Source organism: Mesoplodon mirus (genome assembly GCF_964341445.2).
Source record: "Mesoplodon mirus genome assembly, chromosome: 13".
Taxonomy (NCBI): domain Eukaryota; kingdom Metazoa; phylum Chordata; class Mammalia; order Artiodactyla; family Ziphiidae; genus Mesoplodon; species Mesoplodon mirus.
This window is the reverse complement of record NC_138989.1, coordinates 5,486,797-5,505,123: the sequence shown is the minus strand read 5'-3', so window position 1 is coordinate 5,505,123 and position 18,327 is coordinate 5,486,797. Positions and strand designations below refer to the sequence as shown.

At 54.5% G+C, this 18,327-nt stretch overlaps 1 protein-coding gene across 1 annotated transcript in view; it reads right to left on the bottom strand.

The window, feature by feature from the left end:
- DHX37 (DEAH-box helicase 37) overlaps positions 1 to 17,276 on the bottom strand; it is a 30,241-nt gene extending 12,965 nt beyond the window's left edge. The window contains exons 1-8 of the mRNA XM_082641030.1: positions 17,085 to 17,276; positions 13,032 to 13,201; positions 11,138 to 11,250; positions 9,207 to 9,552; positions 6,717 to 6,865; positions 5,482 to 5,574; positions 3,369 to 3,465; positions 2,128 to 2,241 (exon numbers count right to left, since the gene is read on the bottom strand). Coding sequence (XP_082497156.1) covers positions 2,128 to 2,241; positions 3,369 to 3,465; positions 5,482 to 5,574; positions 6,717 to 6,865; positions 9,207 to 9,552; positions 11,138 to 11,250; positions 13,032 to 13,201; positions 17,085 to 17,190 — 1,188 coding nt within the window. The 5' untranslated portion in view covers positions 17,191 to 17,276. The remainder of the gene's footprint in view (positions 1 to 2,127; positions 2,242 to 3,368; positions 3,466 to 5,481; positions 5,575 to 6,716; positions 6,866 to 9,206; positions 9,553 to 11,137; positions 11,251 to 13,031; positions 13,202 to 17,084) is intronic.
- Positions 17,277 to 18,327: the final 1,051 nt, after the last annotated feature.

Sequence of the window (18,327 nt, the reverse complement as noted above, 5' to 3'; positions counted from 1 at the left end):
TAATTAATTTATTTATTTATTAAAAAAAAAAAAAGATAGCCCTGAGGGACCTCCCTGGTGGTCCAGTAGTTAGGACTCGGTGCTTTCATTGCCGAGGGCGTGGGTTCAATCCCTGGTCAGGGAACTAAGATCCCGCAAGCCGTGCGGTGTGACCAAAAGGAATAAAAAAAGATTCCCGAGTCAAGCTCTGATGGTGTGAGACTAGAAAGGAGGGCCGAGCCTGGGGTCCACCTGGCACACCGGCACAATGGGTGTGGTGGTCTCAGCCCTCCCTCCCCCTCGAGGCTGTGACTGCGGTGGCGGGTGCCTGGTTCCCAGCCCCCTGGGCAGCACCTACTGTGCCCCCTGGCGGGCTCTGCTCTCGAGCCCTTGGAAGCTGTCCTCTGAGGCTCGTAAGGTCCAAACCCCAAAGTTCAGCGCTTTCGGCAAACAGAAGCCAAGGTGAGAGGCACAGCGCAGACCAAAGGCCCCGTCTCCTTCCTGCAACAACTTCCCCTGTTTGCCCCACCCCGCGTACCTCCCTGCATCTCCTGTTCTCCCCACCTCCCTCACTCCGCTCCGCCACCCTAGGCTGCCTGACAGTCCTCAACACACAAATCCACACCATGGCGAGGACTAAAATCATGGAAAATCCCAAGCGTGGGCGAGGACGTGAACTGGCAGCCTGTCCACTGCTGGCGGGAACATAAGGGGTGCAGCCGCTGCGGAGGATGGTCTGGGATGGTTGAAATGGTTAAACGCAGAGCTCCCATGGGGCCTGGCAGCTCTGTTCCCAAGAGAAAGGAAACAAGTCCACACGGAGACCCGGACACGGACTTCATGAGAGCCAAAACGCGGAAAGAGCCCAACTGTCCTCCAACAGATGAATGGATACGTGAAATGTGGTCCGTCCACACATGTTGACTCAGCCATCAAAAGGAATGAAGCACTGACACAGGCTACACTGGAGATGAACTTTGAAAATGTGCTAAGTGAAAGATGCCAATCACAAAAGGCCACATGTTGTGTCATTTCATTTACATGAAATATCCAGAATAGATAAATCCATAGAGACAGAAAGCACACCGATGGATGCCTTGAGACGGGGGGAGTGTAGGAGAACGGGGGTGACAGCTAAAGGGTACAGGGTTTCTTTTCAGGGTGACAGAAATATTTTAAAGTTGACCGTGGTGATGATATAACAACTCTGAATATGCTAAAAACCACTGAATTGTACACTGTAAGTGCATCCATTATGTAAAATAAAGTCACAACCCCCCCCAGATATCAGGCCAACACCTGCCCCAGGGCCTTTGCACTGGCTATTCTCAATTCTCAGAATCTCCTCCCACCAGTACCCCTCCTCACTCCCTCACTTCCTCCCGCCCCCCACTCAAAGGTCACCCTCTCAGTGAGTCTTCTCTCACTACCAACCCTCCACCTTCTGCCTGGTACTGCCCCCTCTCCCCCGCTCTGTCACCAGCTCACAGGCTTACTGTCCGTTGCCCTCATGAAAATGGAGACCCCAGAAAGGCAGGAGCCCCTGTCCTGTTCACTGCGATGTGCTCGGTGCCTGGCACACAGCACACACAGACCTGATGTCTATTTGATAAAAGTTCTGCACTTTTAAGAACTGGGCGTGGTAAAGTGCCAACCTCTCGGCGGGGCTGGCGGGGGCCAGAATAGGACTGTCGCACAGAGCTCCCACCCCAGGGCAGCATCCCTCTGACATCCACCTCTGCCTGATCTGGGGTGGGGGAGATGCAGGCAGAGGCAGACCCCAGGCCGGGCGCAGGGCAAGCATCTCAGAGCACGTGGCGCATAAGGGCTTGGCTGGGTGGCCCCATCAGCACTGCGGGTTCCAAAGACCCGGCTGGCGTCTTAAAGCTGGCTGCAGGGGAGCCTGGCCCACCACGGTCTCCTTGCTTGAGCCTCTTGCTCTGGACAGAGGGAAGGGTCACAGCGGATGAGGCTGGATCCAGGACGGGGATCACATAGGGTCTGTTTACACCAAGACCCGCAGCCCAGCACCAGGCCTGGGGGGTCCTGTCCCGGGAAACCCTCTCATGGCAGCGGCCCGGGTGTAGACCGCCGTGGGCTGTGGGAGCCGTGGCCTGGGACTCGGGGCTCCCCGGCACCCTCACCTACCTTCTCCCGGAGACGCACTATGCGGGACAGGAGGCCGATGAGGATGTCGGTGTACACGCTCCTCTCGTGGGCTTCGTCAATGATCAACACCTTGTACTTCAGCAGCAGGAAGTCCTGGGGGGGAGGTCCGGGGATGAGGCCAGCCAGCTGGGCCTGAGCACCCCAGGGTCACTGTGCACCCCAAAGTGCCTGCTCAAGGAGCCCCTCTGGTAGCTGGCACAGATCTGGGAGCACTCGGCCGGCAGGGGGTCCTGGCCTATGACCCCGGGCCAGTTGCTTCACCTCCCAGGCCTCTTTCTTCATCTGTCAAATGGGACAACGGGACCCATCTCACGGGGTCACGGTGAAGTTTCGATGACAATTACTATCTGTAAAGTACACAGCATGGGGCCTGGGCCCTGGCAGAGAAATTTGTAGAGAAAAGGCAGCTACGATCTATTAGAGCTGAGCTACCAAATGCAGATGTCCATGGGACAGGGAGGGCAGGCAGGAAACAGGAACGAGGGGATGTTGGGTGGGGACGAGGGGCAAGAGCTCAGCACACGCCATAGAGAAAGGGGCCATCGGACGCCACAACACACTCACAGCCACCGTCCCAGGTGGCCTTGAGGCAGAGGCAGGAGTCACCTCTGCCCTCCCCAGTGACCCCTGCCCGGGGGATGTCATACAGCCCAAGAGAAGCAGTGTGCATTTGGCTAACACACAGTCTGTGAACCAAACCACATTGAAAATACAAGTTCACGGGCTTCCCTGGTGGCGCAGTGGTTGAGAGTCCACCTGCTGATGCAGGGGACACGGGTTTGTGCCCCGGTCCGGGAAGATCCCACATGCCGCGGAGCGGCTGGGCCCGTGAGCCATGGCCGCTGAGCCTGTGCGTCCAGAGCCTGTGCTCCGCAACGGGAGAGGCCACAACAGTGAGAGGCCCGCGTACCGCAAAAAAGGAAAAAGAGAAAAAAATAATAATACAAGTTCACGTTTAATGAGCACTTATGAGGTGTTGTGCTAAGGTGCTTTCGTGCATCACACGATTTTTGTTTCAAAGCAATTAGGAGGAAGGTACCGGCTTGCAGGTGGAGAAACCAAGGATCACAGAGGTTACGTAAGTTGCACAAGGTCACAGCAGCACGGTGGTAAACACAGTGCTTTGCCAACATTCACTGCTCACATCCCAGGTGACATCCTAGCCCCCCCGCCCCCCATGCTTACCAGCCTTGCTTTGTGACACCAGATGAGCAACCAACCTTTTGGATTTCCTTGAGCAAGACGCCATCGGTCATGAACTTGATTCTGGTCTCTTCGGTCACGTTTCCCTCGTATCGGATCTGATAGGAGACGACCCTGTGGGCACAGGCTACGGTTCGGTCCCCCAGAGCTGCAGCTGCCTGGGGCTGCAGCCGTGCGGCCACTCCAAGGTGGGCACAGGAGCAGGCCTGGCCCCGCTGGGCAGGCGGCCGAGGGTAGGGCCCACCGGCTCCCCCCGCAAGGCCCGGACACAGGTCCAGCCTGCCTCCCTCTCCGGTTGTCACGAGCAAGTGAAGAGCATGTCCATCAAATACGCACACGGACCCTGGCTGGAGCCCCATTCGAACAACCAACTGTAAAAGCTGTTTAGGAGACAACCCGGGAAGTGGGAGCACGGACCGGAGCACACTCTGGAGTTATGATACACTCGTAGTGATGGCGGCGGTGCCGCAGCTATGTTTTCAGAATCTTCATCTTAAAACACAAAACCCAGGGGCTTCCCCGGCGGTCCCGTGGTCGGGACTCCGCGCTTCCACTGCAGGGGGCGCGGGTTCGATCCCTGGTCGGGGGACTAAGAGTCCCCAAGCCTCGGGGCACGGCCAAGAAAACAAACCACCCCCAAACCCCCCCGACTCATGATCTTTCAGACCCGCGCAGTGAGATATTGAGGCTGAGATGACGCAAGATCTGAGACTCACTCCAAACTGGGTCTCGGGTACATGGGGGCTCATCATACTAGTCTTTCCACTTTTGTATATGCTTCAAGATTTCACACTAAAAAGTTGAAGGGAACTGGGCTTCCCTGGTGGCGCAGTGGTTGAGAGTCCGCCTGCCGACGCAGGGGACACGGGTTCGTGCCCCGGTCCGGGCGGATCCCACGTGCCACGGAGCGGCTGGGCCCGTGGGCCACAATTACTGAGCCTGCACGTCTGGAGCCTGTGCTCCGCCACGGGAGAGGCCGCGATAGTGAGTGGCCCCCACTTGCCGCAACTGGAGAAAGCCCTCGCACAGAAACGAAGACCCAACACAGCCATAAATAAATAAATAAATAAATTTAAAAGTTGAAGAGAATGAAAGGGGCGGCTTTGTATGTACTGTAATTCTCAAGGTACGCATGAAATGGCACAAGAAAGATACAGAAGGGCGTGAACAGTGTGAACCATTCACGCAGCAGCCAGACAGCGAGAAACACAGAGACACACAGGACTGTCTGTGCACAGAACTGTCTAGAAGGATCCACAGGAAATGTGCAGTAGTGGCTGCCACCGGACAGGGGAGCTGGGGACGCCTCGCCCACCTAAGATGCGAACAGAACAAGGCTCCCCAGTTTGTGTGCTGGGCCCAGCGGGGGCAGGGTTCTGTCCCCAGAGCCAGGACGGGCCTGAACCGTGGCAGGTCCTGGTCGGTAAACATCTGATGACAGTGTGGATGGCGGGCACTCTGCCTCTATACGATTCTGTGCTTTCTTTTTTCTTTCTCCTTGGCCGTGTGGCGCAGCTTGTGGGATCTTTGTTCCCTGACCAGGGATCAAACCCGGGCCCTCGGCAGTGAAAGCGTGGAGTCCTAACTACTGGACTGCTGGGGTATTCCCTATAGTTCTGTGCTTTCTGAGCCTCAGACCACACTGGACACGCCACCCCTTCCAGCCTGAACTGGACGGTCTGGGCTGAGACCCAGGCGTCTGCGTTATAAACACGGCGTGGAGCCACCCTCAGGCCAGGGCTATGCTGTGTTCAAACTGCTCTCCGAGGCAAGTCCTGCAGACTTACTGCCGGGAGAGGATTTCCGTTTGGAAACCTGAGCTGTAGAGTAACCCGGCCACGCTATTCGCCTCCCGCCTGCCTTCGGCCACCTGCTGCTCTTCTCTGCCCTCAAGGCCCTGGAAGGGCCACTCGGTCCCCTCACCAAGGGCCTGGCTGGCGTGTCCCTGCTTCACGACGCCCCTGGCAGGAGGGTCCTACTGTCGGCGTGTAGGGAACCGCCCTGTGCTTAGATGCAGACGTGGCGCCCCCTCCCGGCGCCCCCCGGGGGAAGGAGGGCCTGCGCCGCGGCTCAGGTCTCGGGGGGCCGGAGGGCCACCCCCAACTCTCCCATAGAAGGCAGAGCCCTCACCGCGGTGACAGATTCATCTCCTGGGCCACTCGCTGGGACATGGCCACGGCGGCCACTCGGCGGGGCTCCGTGACGCCAACGATGCCGTTGTCACTGGGGGAGAAGAACACAAGGCATCAGCAGGGCTCCGCCCCCCCGGCTGCCCCGAGGTCACACGCGGCCCGCACTGGGGGTGACGGGACACGGGCGCCAGGCAAGGCACCGCAGCATCACTTAACAACAGCAAAAGGGAACGGCCCACGGGGCATTCTACAGGAGATGCTCCGATAATCGCGGGGCGAAGGGGTCCAGGCAGCCGCAAACAAGAACGAGGCCTAGGTGGACCTGAGCCTGCAGCCGGGAGGCTTGTCCAAACCAGCCGAGCACACGTGCCTCCACAGAACCTACCCAGGGGACGGGTGGTGGATTCGACCCAGCAGGCCCGAGGCTGCTCTCCCTACAAAGCTCTGCTTCCAGGGCAGCCCCTGGCTGGCGTCTGGGATCCTGGATTGCAGGAGGGCTCCCGCCTCTCCCTGACGGACAAGAGGGGCTCACTGCGCCTGAACTGTCTGTACAAACAAGGTGGCTCATGCTGACACCTGCTTTCCTTTGGGGAGTCTAGCATTGGGTAGGTACCAGGCAGAGGGCGCCTGTGTGACCAGCCCCCAGTAAGAACCCCAGGCGCTAAGCCTCTACTGGGCATCCCTGTTTGATGACATCTCTCACGGGCAATGAAGCGTGTCCTGTGTGACCCCTGCCCCGGGAGAGGGCTCTGGGGGCCTGTGCCTGGTTCCCCAGACGTCACCCCGTGAGCCTTTCCCTTTGCTGGCTGTGCTTTGTGTCCTTCACAGTAATTTATCACAGCCGTGAGTACGACTACATGCTGGCTCCCGGGAGTGTTCCCAGCAAATTGCTGAACCTGGGGGTGGTCTTGTGGACCCTGACACACACGGGTCGGAAGGGCCAATAGGAGTTGACACGCCATCCCTCCCACCAGGGACCAACCTAAATGTTTTACACAAATTCAGTCATTTCATCTACATAACAACCCCGTGAAGTAGGTGCAGTGATGAACCTCATGTCACAGCTGAGGAAACTGAGGCCCAGAGAGGTTAAGGAGCTTGCCCCAAGTCACACAGCACGGCAACGGCAGAGCCAGAATTAGATCCCCAGGAGCCCTGCCCCTAACAACTTCCGGGGGCCACGTCTCACTGTCACCCAAGGGACCTGCGGGGGACCCTGTGGCCAGCCCCCACCTGCTGTAGCCTGCTTCGTAGAGAAACTGGGGCACCTGGGTGGTCTTCCCGCTGCCAGTCTCGCCGCACACGATGACAATGGGGTGCTCGGCCACTGCCTCCATGATCACTTGTTCTTCAGAGAGAATCGGGAGCTTCAGCCGCTCTTCCTGGCAAGAGAGGGGAAGTCAGCGCTCACGGAATGGGGGTGGGGGGGTGTCGTCCCCTGCAGAAGGGTGGAGGGGATGGGGGGCTTGGCTCAAAGCAAGGTTACGTAGGGTGACGTGGTTCCTATAAAGGCAGCAGCCGGCATCCAGCCAAGGGGAACAGGTGTGCCCGCTGGAGGATGGAAGCCCTGACGGCTGGGGAGGGGCAGAGACATGGGCTGGGTCCTCGGGGACAGCGTGGTGCAGAGAAGCCCCTCTGGGCACAAGGAACTCTTGCCTGCTGCTGGGGGGAGCCTACACTTACGGCACAATCACTTTGGCAAACAACCGGGTGCTAATTTTACCAAAATCGAGAATGTTGAGATACAGCGATTCCTCTCCTAGGTCCTAGGTACTCACACATGGGTGCGCGTGCACACACACGTACACACGCTCACACAAGTATTACATAGTGGGGGAGAAGTTCCGTGACCCCCTGCTTGCCCTTGTTATGTGTGAAGCACGCTGGCACGCTAATTTTAAACATTCCATTCTCTAACTCTATTCCATTCCATTGGTTTAAAAAAATAAAAAAATAAAAAAATAAAGGTGCTGGCCATCTCATGACTTCACAATGGCTGTGACTTCCAGTCTGTAAACGCTGCTCCCCCCCAAATTTTTGTACCTGTGGCTTTGAGAACAAGGCAAGGATGTTTAAATCAGCAGTGAAGATGGTAGCAAAAAGCTAAAACCACCCAAATGCCCAGCCAGAGAAGGGTACTTAAACTGTGCTCTATCCACGCAACGTAATGCTCTATGGCAGTGAAAAAAAAAAAACCAAAACAAAACCCAAACGGACCTTGGTGACACACATCTACATGGATAAACAGATCTCGGGAACACAATGCCGACTAACAAATAAGCAAAGTGCTGAAAGTATGATGTGAGGCCGCTTATAAAAACAGGCAAACCTAGGCTTAAAAACATGTACGTGGAAAAACCACAGAGAAAGGCAGGGGATGAACCCCAGCGGGCACCACGGACACTGGATGGCGGAGCCCGGGTTCCTGAATGGCCATGTGGAGCAGAATCTCACACCCCAACTCGCAGCCGACGGCACTGGGCTCTGACATCACCTACGAGGAAACCTTTGTGGCATGAAGCACTTCAGGGTCTGTTAGACCAGTCAGCTCACCCTAACTGCTTATATATGAGCACACAAATGTACCTGTGACTGAAACCACCTCATTTCCACAATCCAATCTGTGGTTGTTTTCTTTTTTACGTAGGCGGGCCTCTCACTGTTGTGGCCTCTCCCGTTGCGGAGCACAGGCTCCCGACGCGCAGGCTCAGCGGCCATGGCTCACGGGCCCAGCCGCTCCGCGGCATGTGGGATCCTCCCGGACCGGGGCACGAACCCGTGTCCCCTGCATCGGCAGGCGGACTCTCAACCACTGTGCCACCAGGGAAGCCCCAATCTGTGGTTTTAAACAGCTGCCCTAAGACCCAGGAACCCTCTGCCTCAGGCCTTTGCTCATGCACTTCTCTGTGTGGGACGGCCCCCACGTTCTCATCTGGTCCCTGAGCTCTCGACCCGGATGCCCTCCCTGATGAGGCCAGGCCCTCCTGTGCTCCCCGCCTCATGGTATCCGATCTTCCCCTCCGTGGCTCTTGTCCCATGTGTGGTCGACCTCGGTCTCCCCTGCTGGACCGAGAGCTCCGAGCCTGCAGATCGCTCCACCTCCTGTGCTGGCCCACAGCACGTGCTCCGTGGAAACGTGTGTACGGAACCACCACCCGCGATGGGCCAGACCCTGCGGCATCACCAGCCTCACGGCTCCGCAAGTGTGTTCTATGGGCCTCGGGCTTCACCTCCCTGAATCTTGTTGTCATGGCAAACCAGTGAGACCCTCATTTTGCCAGACAAGGATACGAAGTGTAGAGAGGCGGAGTCCCTGTGAGTAGACGGGTACCCCTATGCTACGGATGAAAACGAGGCCCAGAATGAGCTGGAAGGTGGGGGAACCAGCACTCTGTTCCAGGTCAACTGACTCCAGAGCCCAAGCTCTTGTCGCAGTGAGCAGATGCCTGGACCAGGACCTGTGGTTAGAGGCTGAAGGTGACGGTGACCAGACCAGACCAGCGGACACCCAGCAGCCCCCCACGTGCCGGGCACCCGCTCGTCAGCCCTACGACAACCCTGCAAGGTGGGTGCAGCTATCCCCCTTTTCCAGGCAAGGAAACTGAGGCACAGAAGGCAATGCAACCTGCTCAGGCCCTGGGATGCCCTCTCTCTGCACCCTCAGCCTCCTCACAGCACTGACCTGAGCACCTAAGCTCTTAATCAAACACCAGAGAGGCCAACCTGCATTTCGGGGGAGCGGTTCACGGGGATGAAGACGGCGGGCTTCGCTGGGGGCCTGGCCAGGGCAGAGGCTGCCGCAGGAGGAGCTGATGGAGGGGCAGGAGTCTCGGCCAGACCGCTGGGCACTGGGCTCTGGCCCCTGGCCCCAGGCGGAGCTGGTGGCAGATGCGCTGGGGACGACCCTGCACCGGCCTCTGCCGGCTCATCCGCTGGGGTCTCCTCGGGTCCAGACTCCGCTGAGGACTCAGACTCCTCCTCGTCTGCCTCCTGGCGGTGGCGCTTCCGGTGGGCTCCGCTGAGGCTGCTGATCTTCTCCAGACCCTGGGCTGCCAAGCTGTCGGGCTTCCTGCCGGGAGAGCCAGAAGTCAGACCCTAGGACGGGCCAGTCAACCTGAGGCAGCTGTGGGCTACTGCAGGCTCCTCAGAGGCCAGGATGCAAAGGCCACGTCCCTTCCTGCCGCAGGGCCTTTGCACCCGCTGTCCATGCTCCCTGAAGACAACTGCTCCCTTAGTTGATTCCAAGGACGCCTCTCAGGAAGACTCTCCCTTACCGTGTAGCCTCAATCACCTCCCCCACCCGCCTCCATCCTCTTCTACCTGCTCTTTTCTGCTTAGTGCTCACCAGCACTAAATATATATGTAGTCACTGGATCACTGCCCATCTCCCCACCGTTAGAATGTGAGTTTCTTAAGGGAAGAAATTTAATTTTTGTGCACTGCTCTATTCCTAGGGCCCACAGGAGAGCCTGAGATGCAGTTTGCACTTGATAAGCAGTCGTTAAACGCACAAGGCTTAACAGGCCAGTACTGGAAATGAGCAGAGAAGGCCAAGTGTGAGAGCAGTGGGCAGGGGCCTGGGCTGGGGGGAGCACACGGGCCCCATCTAACGCCGGCTGCTCTGTGGGAAGGCCAGCTGGTGCAGCCACATCATCCAACTGGTCAAGACCAGGGGGGGACCCTGGATTTTAATGTGAAATCTCCTAGACTGTTGAATAGTGTCTCCCCAAAATTCATGGCCACCCAGATGCTTAGAATGTGACCTTATTTGGAAACAGGGTCTGCAGGATGTCAGTAAGATGAGGTCATACGAGATTAGGATGGGCCCTAAATCCGATGACTGGTGTCCTTAGAAGAAAACAGAGACCCAGGGGACTTCCTTGGTGGTCCAGTGGTTAAGACTCCATGCTCCCAGTGCAGGGGGCCTGGGTTCAATCCCTGGTCGGGGAACTAGGATCCCGCATGCTGCGTGGCCAGAAAAAAAAGAAAAAAGAAAACAGAGACCCAGACACACACAGAAGGCCATGGAAGACACACAGAGGATGCCACGTGACGATGAGGCAGACTGCGGTGATGTGTTTACCAGCCACGGAGCGCCCAGGATGGCTGGCACCACCAGAGGCTGGGGGAGAGGCTGGAACAGATTCTCTGGCCTCCAGCAGGAACCAACCCCACCAACACCTTGACTTTGGACTTCTGGCGGTCAGAACCACAAGAATAAATTCCTCTTGTTTCAAGGTCCCCGGTTTGTGGTGACCTATTACCACAGCCCCAGGAGACTCATACATGTGCAAAAGATCCAAATGTCTAATGACGCTACAGGAACCAAACAAAACCTGCTAATGGGCTAAATCAAATCCTTGACCTCCTTGATGACAACTTCTAGCCTACTCGTCCCTGCAAAAGCTGGAAGGACCTGGAATGCAGGACTCAGCGTTGTAGGAAAACACCAGCATCCTGGAGTAAGAACTTTGCCATCCTGTGCACTGTAGGATATTTTGCATTATCTGAGGCCTGTACCCATTTGAGGCATTTTGGCACACGGGTCATTGCAAATGTATTTTCTCATAACCCCAGAAGACGCCATGACTCTTGAGCCCCCCCTGGGAGCCCTGGCGGGAAGGACAGGCTTCAGGGAGGAGCCAGCGACTCACTCTTTGGTGCGGTACATGCGGTCCCCAGTGCCCAGTTTGGACGTGGTGTAAAACAGTCTCATCTCAGCTTCCGAAACCTGGACTTCACTCAATTTCTGGAGCATCTCTGCTCGCTGGGGAAGGAAATGAGTGTGTTACACATTTGGCATCATGATCCTCTCTTCAGAAGGGAAGTTGAGACTCTAAATAAAATTCCAGCGTCTCTAACACCTACAGTCTTTTTTAAACCAAAGGTCGAACTGCAATTACCATCCTTCACGGAGTTCTTAACGCCGACAGACGCGTGAGCTGAGGGTGGCTTTTTGCCCCCTTACGGAGTCTGGGGTTGGATAAACAAGGCTCTCTTTGCACCACGGTGTGTCGTAAGGGAAGATCATTGACTATCCAGATGCCCATCAACGGGAGATGGAATAAATAAAGTAGGGCCCATTTGTATAATGCAAGACTTCCCGGCAGTCAGGTACAAGGGAAGACCAGCTGTGTGTGTGACAGGAAGTGGTCCCCACTCTGCCTCGAATAAAGTAGTGAGCAGGGGCGGCTCCAGTTGGTTCCTTTCCCCTGGGTGAGCAATTCATGAGTGTTTGTTTTGTTATTCTTGAAATCACACAGATATTTTATATCTGCTTTTGTACGTGTATATGTGTGTGTGTGTGTGTGTGTGTGTATATACACACACACACATTTCATAATCGATAAAAAACAACATACAGAACAGCAAGAAAAGATGCTCACAGCATTTAAATAGGACACACTCACAGGCCAGTGAGCCTCCCCTGCATGAAGGGCTCCAGGGACCAAGCGTCAGAGCTGCTAACGGGAGGCCTGTGTGTCCCCTGGTGGACACAGCACACCGTGTGGTCACTGCCAGAAAGACTAACGAAAGAGAACCTCCTGAAGCCTCTAGATCAGGGTTTCTCAGTCTTCACGCTACTGGTATTTGGGACCAGATATTTTTTGATGTCATGAGCACTGCAGGCTGCTTAGCAGCAACCCAGACCTCTACCCCCCCGATGCCAGTAGCGTCCCCCAAATCGTCACAACACCAAATATGTCCAGATTTGGTCAAATGTTCCCGGGGGCGGGGGGGCAAAACTGTCCCAGTTGGGAGTCACTGCCTCAGACCCAAATACCAATTTATAGGAAATTCAGAGGGTGGAAGACTATGTTTATATCAGAGGCAAAAAGTTTTTAATCCAGACCGTGGGAAAGTCTCTGAGACAAACAAACCAATCTCTCCAACAAATATAAGGGAGAAAGACAAGAGATACGGGTGGAGAACATCTATGAAACAATCAGAAATTTGACTATTTACTGGATATCTAATGGTATTTTGAAAAAATTTAGACATGCTAATGGCATTGTGGTAATTTGAAATGGTCCTTATTTTGGAGATGCAAACTGAAATATTCAGGGATATGTATATGGGTTGAATGGTGGTCCTCCGAAAACATATATCCATGTCCCAGAATGGGATCTTATTCAGAAAAAGGGCCTTTTTAAGTGAAGGGTAATTAGCTTAAGGATCTCCAGACGAAATCCCGAATTATCCAGGTGAGTCCTGAATTCAAAGACAAGTGTCCTTGGGACTTCCCCGGCGGTCCAGTGGTTAAGACCCTGCGCTTCCACTGCAGGCGGAACAGGTTCCATCCCTGGTCAGGAACTAAGATCCTACATGCCACATGGTGCAGCCAAAACATATTTTTTTAAAAAAAGAAAAAGACAAGTGTCCTCATCAGAGATACACAGAGGAGGGACACACAGATGACCAAGGTTGCAGACACAGAACTTGTCCCTCCTTCTGGAAAGTTCTATCCGACAGTCCAGCCACAGGGATCATGTCGGGGGTCACAGACACCCCAACCCATCCCTCACCGTGCAGACAGAGAGTGCATACCTGGCGCTTCTTCTCCTTCTGGTCTAAGATTCTCTGCAGCATCTTCCGCTCTTTCTTGGTCAGGGGTTTCTTCTCCTTCTTGGACAGGGGAGGGGCTTTGGTCTTCTTCTTCTTCTTGCTGGGCAGGACGAGTGCGTTGCTTGCATCGACTCCTTTCAACGTGTCCTTATCTGAAAAGACACGTTTGCCTGACCCACAGCCCTGGAGGACGGAAAGCGCGGACGCCTGAGAGTCTCAAGATGCTGCGTTGCTTTCATCGACTCCTTTCAACGTGTCCTTATCTGAAAAGACACGTTTGCCTGACCCACAGCCCTGGAGGACGGAAAGCGCGGACGCCTGAGAGTCTCAAGATGCTGCGTTGATGCCGTTTTCCTCCGGGCTGACCCTCCTGCCCACAGTGAGAGCCACCCGAGCCCCCGCATAGGAACGGGGGCACAGGCCCGTCACACCTTCATTCCACCGGTCCACCCAGCACCTACCATGGGTCAGCCGTCCTCGCGTTGTGGGGAGAGGGATGGGGGCACAGCAAGGAGGGAACAGGCTGCAACAGTGCCTCCCTCCCCGCGGGCCCCTGCGTTCGGTGGGGCCATCTTTACAATAAACCATCTTTACAATAACTCTGAAAGACGTTTTCTCACACATGTACAGTGGACTGAGTACCAAGCTTGCGTCACAGCTATTTTTAAATGGTGGAGTTTGGGACATCCCTGGTGGTCCAGTGGTTAGGACTCCGCGCTTCCACCGCCTGGGGCACGGGTTCAATCCCTGGTCAGGGAACTAAGATCCCAAAAGCCGTGTGGCACGGCCAAAAAAAAAAAAGTCGGAATTTGAAAGTATACGTTTCAGACCAAAATCCAGCTGCCTTATCACTCTTTCAACTCAAACCTACTGCAGCACCATGGGGAGGAGGGGGCTTGGGGAGCACCTATTTCTGCCTGACACCCAACGTTGGAGTCCCCGTACGGGCAGTGTCTGATGTTTATTAACTGCTCAGGCTTTGTACATCTTTATGACGTTACCAAGTGCAGGAGAGGTTGTGCGCTCCTCAGTGAGAAAAATGGGACTATTTTAAGCAATGCAAGCCATCCATTCTGCAGTTCTCAGACAGAATTAAAAGCAGGGGGAGAAAAAGAAAAGAGTGTATAGCAGCATTTTTCAAAGGCTCCAAATCGTGAGACGTGGTGACAGCTAAAGGAGTGTGTGCTTGTACGCGCTTGTGTTTCAAGATCTCTCGGTTTTAATTTTTAATATGGTAAATATCGACAGACACAATCCACACTAACAAAAGCACTTTGGTTCCTCAATTTTTAGGAATGGAAAAGGGTCCTTGGTGCAAAAAACTTGAGAACCTCTGTGCTATAGAAAAAAAGGGGGTGGGGGAGATGTGCTAAAAATAAAAATAAGAAAAAGGGTGATATTGCATCGGGGAAAGCGCTTTGAAGAAGGTAACCTGCTTTATATCCTTGTAAGATCCCTCTGGCCCCTGAGAAAGGCGGGGATAGACAGAGATGTCTTGTTCTGGGGTGAGAAACAACTTTCCCCAAATCTTTGAGTCTAAGAGACCTCGGGTCCCTCTGCTCTCACCCAACTGTCAGTCCAGGGGTCTTCTGCCCTCTTAGAGGGGCCATCTCACTTCCTGAGCTGTCACTGCTGTTACAATGGATGATGCCCATCACAGGACAACGTCACATCTCTACAGCTTGTCTTTACTTTTTAAAGCATTCTCGTTTCAGTCACAAACATATTCTCCCAAAACACCACCTCCATGACTCTGAGAGCAGGTAGGATGACTGTTACTGCTGGACCCATTTGACAGCTGAGAACACTGAGGCACAGAGATGTCAAGGCGATTTGCTCCAACTCCCAGACTATCCCTGCAACTTCCGAGGAGGGAATTCGGACTGCAGATTCCCACTCTGACAATCTTTCTTATAACCCCACTGCCTTCTGGGTCCAAGAGGAGAGTGTGGAAGAAGAGGCTGATGAGCGGGTCGAGGGAAGCAGCCTTCCCCAGCGGCCCCGGCTCCCTCCCTCCCTCCACCTCCTGAATCTAGACTCACTCTTCCCTAACACCTAAATCTGCTTGGCCCTCAGGGATCCTATACAAGCAGCTGGATGAGTCCAATTTTGGAATGTGTTCTGTCTCAGGGGCCTGCAAGACAGCTGAACCCATTCAATCACTTGAGCCCAACTCTCCCCCGAAACTGGACCCATCACGGTCGCCGATGGCCTTCCCAGTGTTACATCCACGGTCCTTTCTCTCCCTGTCTGATCCCACGGCCACATCTGACACAGACGGCGGGTCTTCCTCTTGGTCCCCGGACAACCACACTCTCCCAGGGTTCTCTTCCCACCTCACTGGACTGGACTCATTGCCTCAGCGAGCCAGTCTGGTCTTCAGACTTCAAATAAATATCATCTATACACAGATGATTCCAAACTGCTATCTCCCCTGGACTTCCCTCTCTCAAGCGTCCAATTCAGCGGCGGCCTGCTGACCCTTCTACTTGGATATCTGACAGGCCCCCCAAACCACTCATATCCAAAGCCAAGCTCCTGGCCTCCCCGCAAGCTGCCCATGCCTGCTTCCTCCAGCCTCCAGCCTCCAGCCGCACGCCTGGGATTTGTTCTTGACACGTCCTTTGCCAGAACAAAGCTCCATCTTCCAAGTACATCCTGAATCCAACCACCTCTCACCACCTCTCCTGCTACCTCCCTGGTCCAAGCATCAACTCCTGCCAGAGTCAATGTACTCAGCAGCCTCCTATCGGATCGCCCAGATTCTCTGCCTTCTACTGCTTTTCCTGAACACAGCAAAGTGATGCTGTTAAAACCTAAGCTCTGGGCTTCCCTGGTGGCGCAGTGGTTGAGAATCCGCCTGCCAATGCAGAGGACACGGGTTCGAGCCCTGGTCAGGGAAGATCTTCCACATGCCACGGAGCAACTAAGCCCGTGTGCCACAACTACTGAGTCTGTGCTCTAGAGCCCGCGAGCCACAACTACTGAGCCCGCGTGCTGCAACTACTGAAGCCCGCACGCCTAGAGCCCATGCTTTGCAACAAGAGAAGCCACCACAATGAGAAGCCTGCACACCACAACGAAGAGCAGCCCCCGCTCGCCGCAGCTAGAGAGAGCCTGTTAGCAGCAACGAAGACCCAACGCAGCCAAAAATAAATAAAATAAATTAAAAAACAAAAACAAAAAAAACCTAAGTTCACCCTGAGTCCTTCCTCTGCTCTCAACTCTGCAGGGCCACCATCCTCACCATGACCCACCAGGCCCTACAAGATCCTGCCCCCATTTTATTTTATTTTATTTTTTTCTACCCCCATTTAAAATTTCATCTCCACTCAGCCATTCTGACTGCCTTCAGGTCTTAAAAAAGGATTCAACGTCTTCTCAATAGGGCCTTCCCCGCCGCCCCCCCCCACCATGAAACACTGCAACCTGCCCAAACACCTCTTGTGCTTTATCTCTTTAGTATGAATGTATGCAAAACGTTCTATGTATTTTGTGTTTATCTTTGCTTGTCTCTTCCCAGAAGCATCTGAACTCTGCAGGGCAGGGATTTTTTCCCTTAATCTCCTCTTCTGTTACTCTCCTAGAATAGTGCCTGGCACATAGTAACCATTCCTAACAAAACGGAGGAGTCTGGGCAGAAATGTTAAGCAGCCTGGAGCTAAGCAGACAGGTCTGGGCTGAAAAATACAAACTTAGGGGTCGCTGGTAGGGAGGTTATAATGGAAGCCATCAGAATGGATGGAATTACCTTGTAATTCCTTACCCAAACTCCCCCTATAGCTATACTTGGGCTGGACCCCACTGGAAAGAAACTCCAGGTATTGTTCCAAATTCAGTTAAAACGAAACTGTCACTATTCCCCCTTCCTTTCTATCATCTGGGAGGGGGGTGTCTCTCCGTGTGTCCCGCCCGAGTCGCGGAGGCAGGGCATAGTCCGGGAGCCCTTCGGCCCCCATTGGCCAGCCCTGGCTCCGAGGCCCTGGTTGGTCCCTTCCCCGAATCCCAGCCCTCGTCCGGGGGCGCCTTACTTACCCTCCAGTTCCAGGCGCACAGGGGGCGGCTCGGGAGGGCCCTTCGAAGGGCCGGGGGCCGCCTGCTGACGCCCCTTGATGTTGTACCTCCGGCGCAGCTTACCCATGGCACCCGGCTCCTGTTCCGCTCCCGCGGGTCTTACGACCAGCACACTACGAAGCCCAACCCACGTGGAATCCCACCGACCGTTCCGGCCGGAAAACTTCCGGGCTGCGCTCTCGCGAGAGCTGAAACTAACGGAGTCCCTGGGGGCGGGGCTGGAGGCGGGGCCACGCTGATAGCAGCGGCCGGCCGGCGGCGGAGGCGGGACCAAGTTAGAGGAGGGGGCGGGGCTGCGGAGGGCTCAGTTTAAGCCCAGGGCTGTTCTCACAGAGGTTTGGTCTGAGTCTCTAAATACTAATATTAATTTGGCTATTTGGGAATGGGAGTGTTCTGTCACCTTTAAAAATATAACCCTGCCCCAATACAATCTTCTTCCCTCTCTTTTTTGCTTATCTGCATTTTCTGATATTCCTACAAGAAACAGTTGTGTAATAAAAAGGCCCTAAATATTTCCATTACAGTGACAGGTAGAACTAAAAGAAGGCATCTAATAGACAACTTTGAGTTCTCATGACCACATCCCATTGTCTGTAGCGCACTGGGAAATAATGTATTTTCTGAATCCTGTATCTTGCGACTAGAACATCTATATTGTGTCTCCTTTTTTCTGTTAAAAGCATTAATTGGTTAAGGGCAAACATTTAAATTATATCACAAAAAAAGGGAAGGCACTAGACGTTATTTTAGAATTTTAGAAAGGATAAAGTTATTTTTAAGACTTATTTGAAGTTACTGCCCCAGGAAAAACATTTGAATAACGCAGAACAAGATCTGGCTGCAGAGCAGGTAAGCAATAAATTGTTGTTGATTGGAATGAATGAATGAATGAATGAAGAGTGTGATTAATTTGGATAAGCTCCCCTCTTACCCCGAAAAGCAAAAGCAAAAACAAACCCCCCTTTTGTTGTGGTCATCCATTTACAATGCTTGGTGTCAGTTTATTTATCTCTTGTAAAAATAAAATGCAGGGCTTCCCTGGTGGCGCAGTGGTTGAGAGTCCGCCTGCCAATGCTAGGGGACACGGGTTCGTGCCCCGGTCCGGGAAAATCCCACATGCCGCGGAACGGCTGGGCCAGTGAGCCATGGCCGCTGCGCCTGCGCGTCCGGAGCCTGTGCTCCGCAACAGGAGAGGCCACGACAG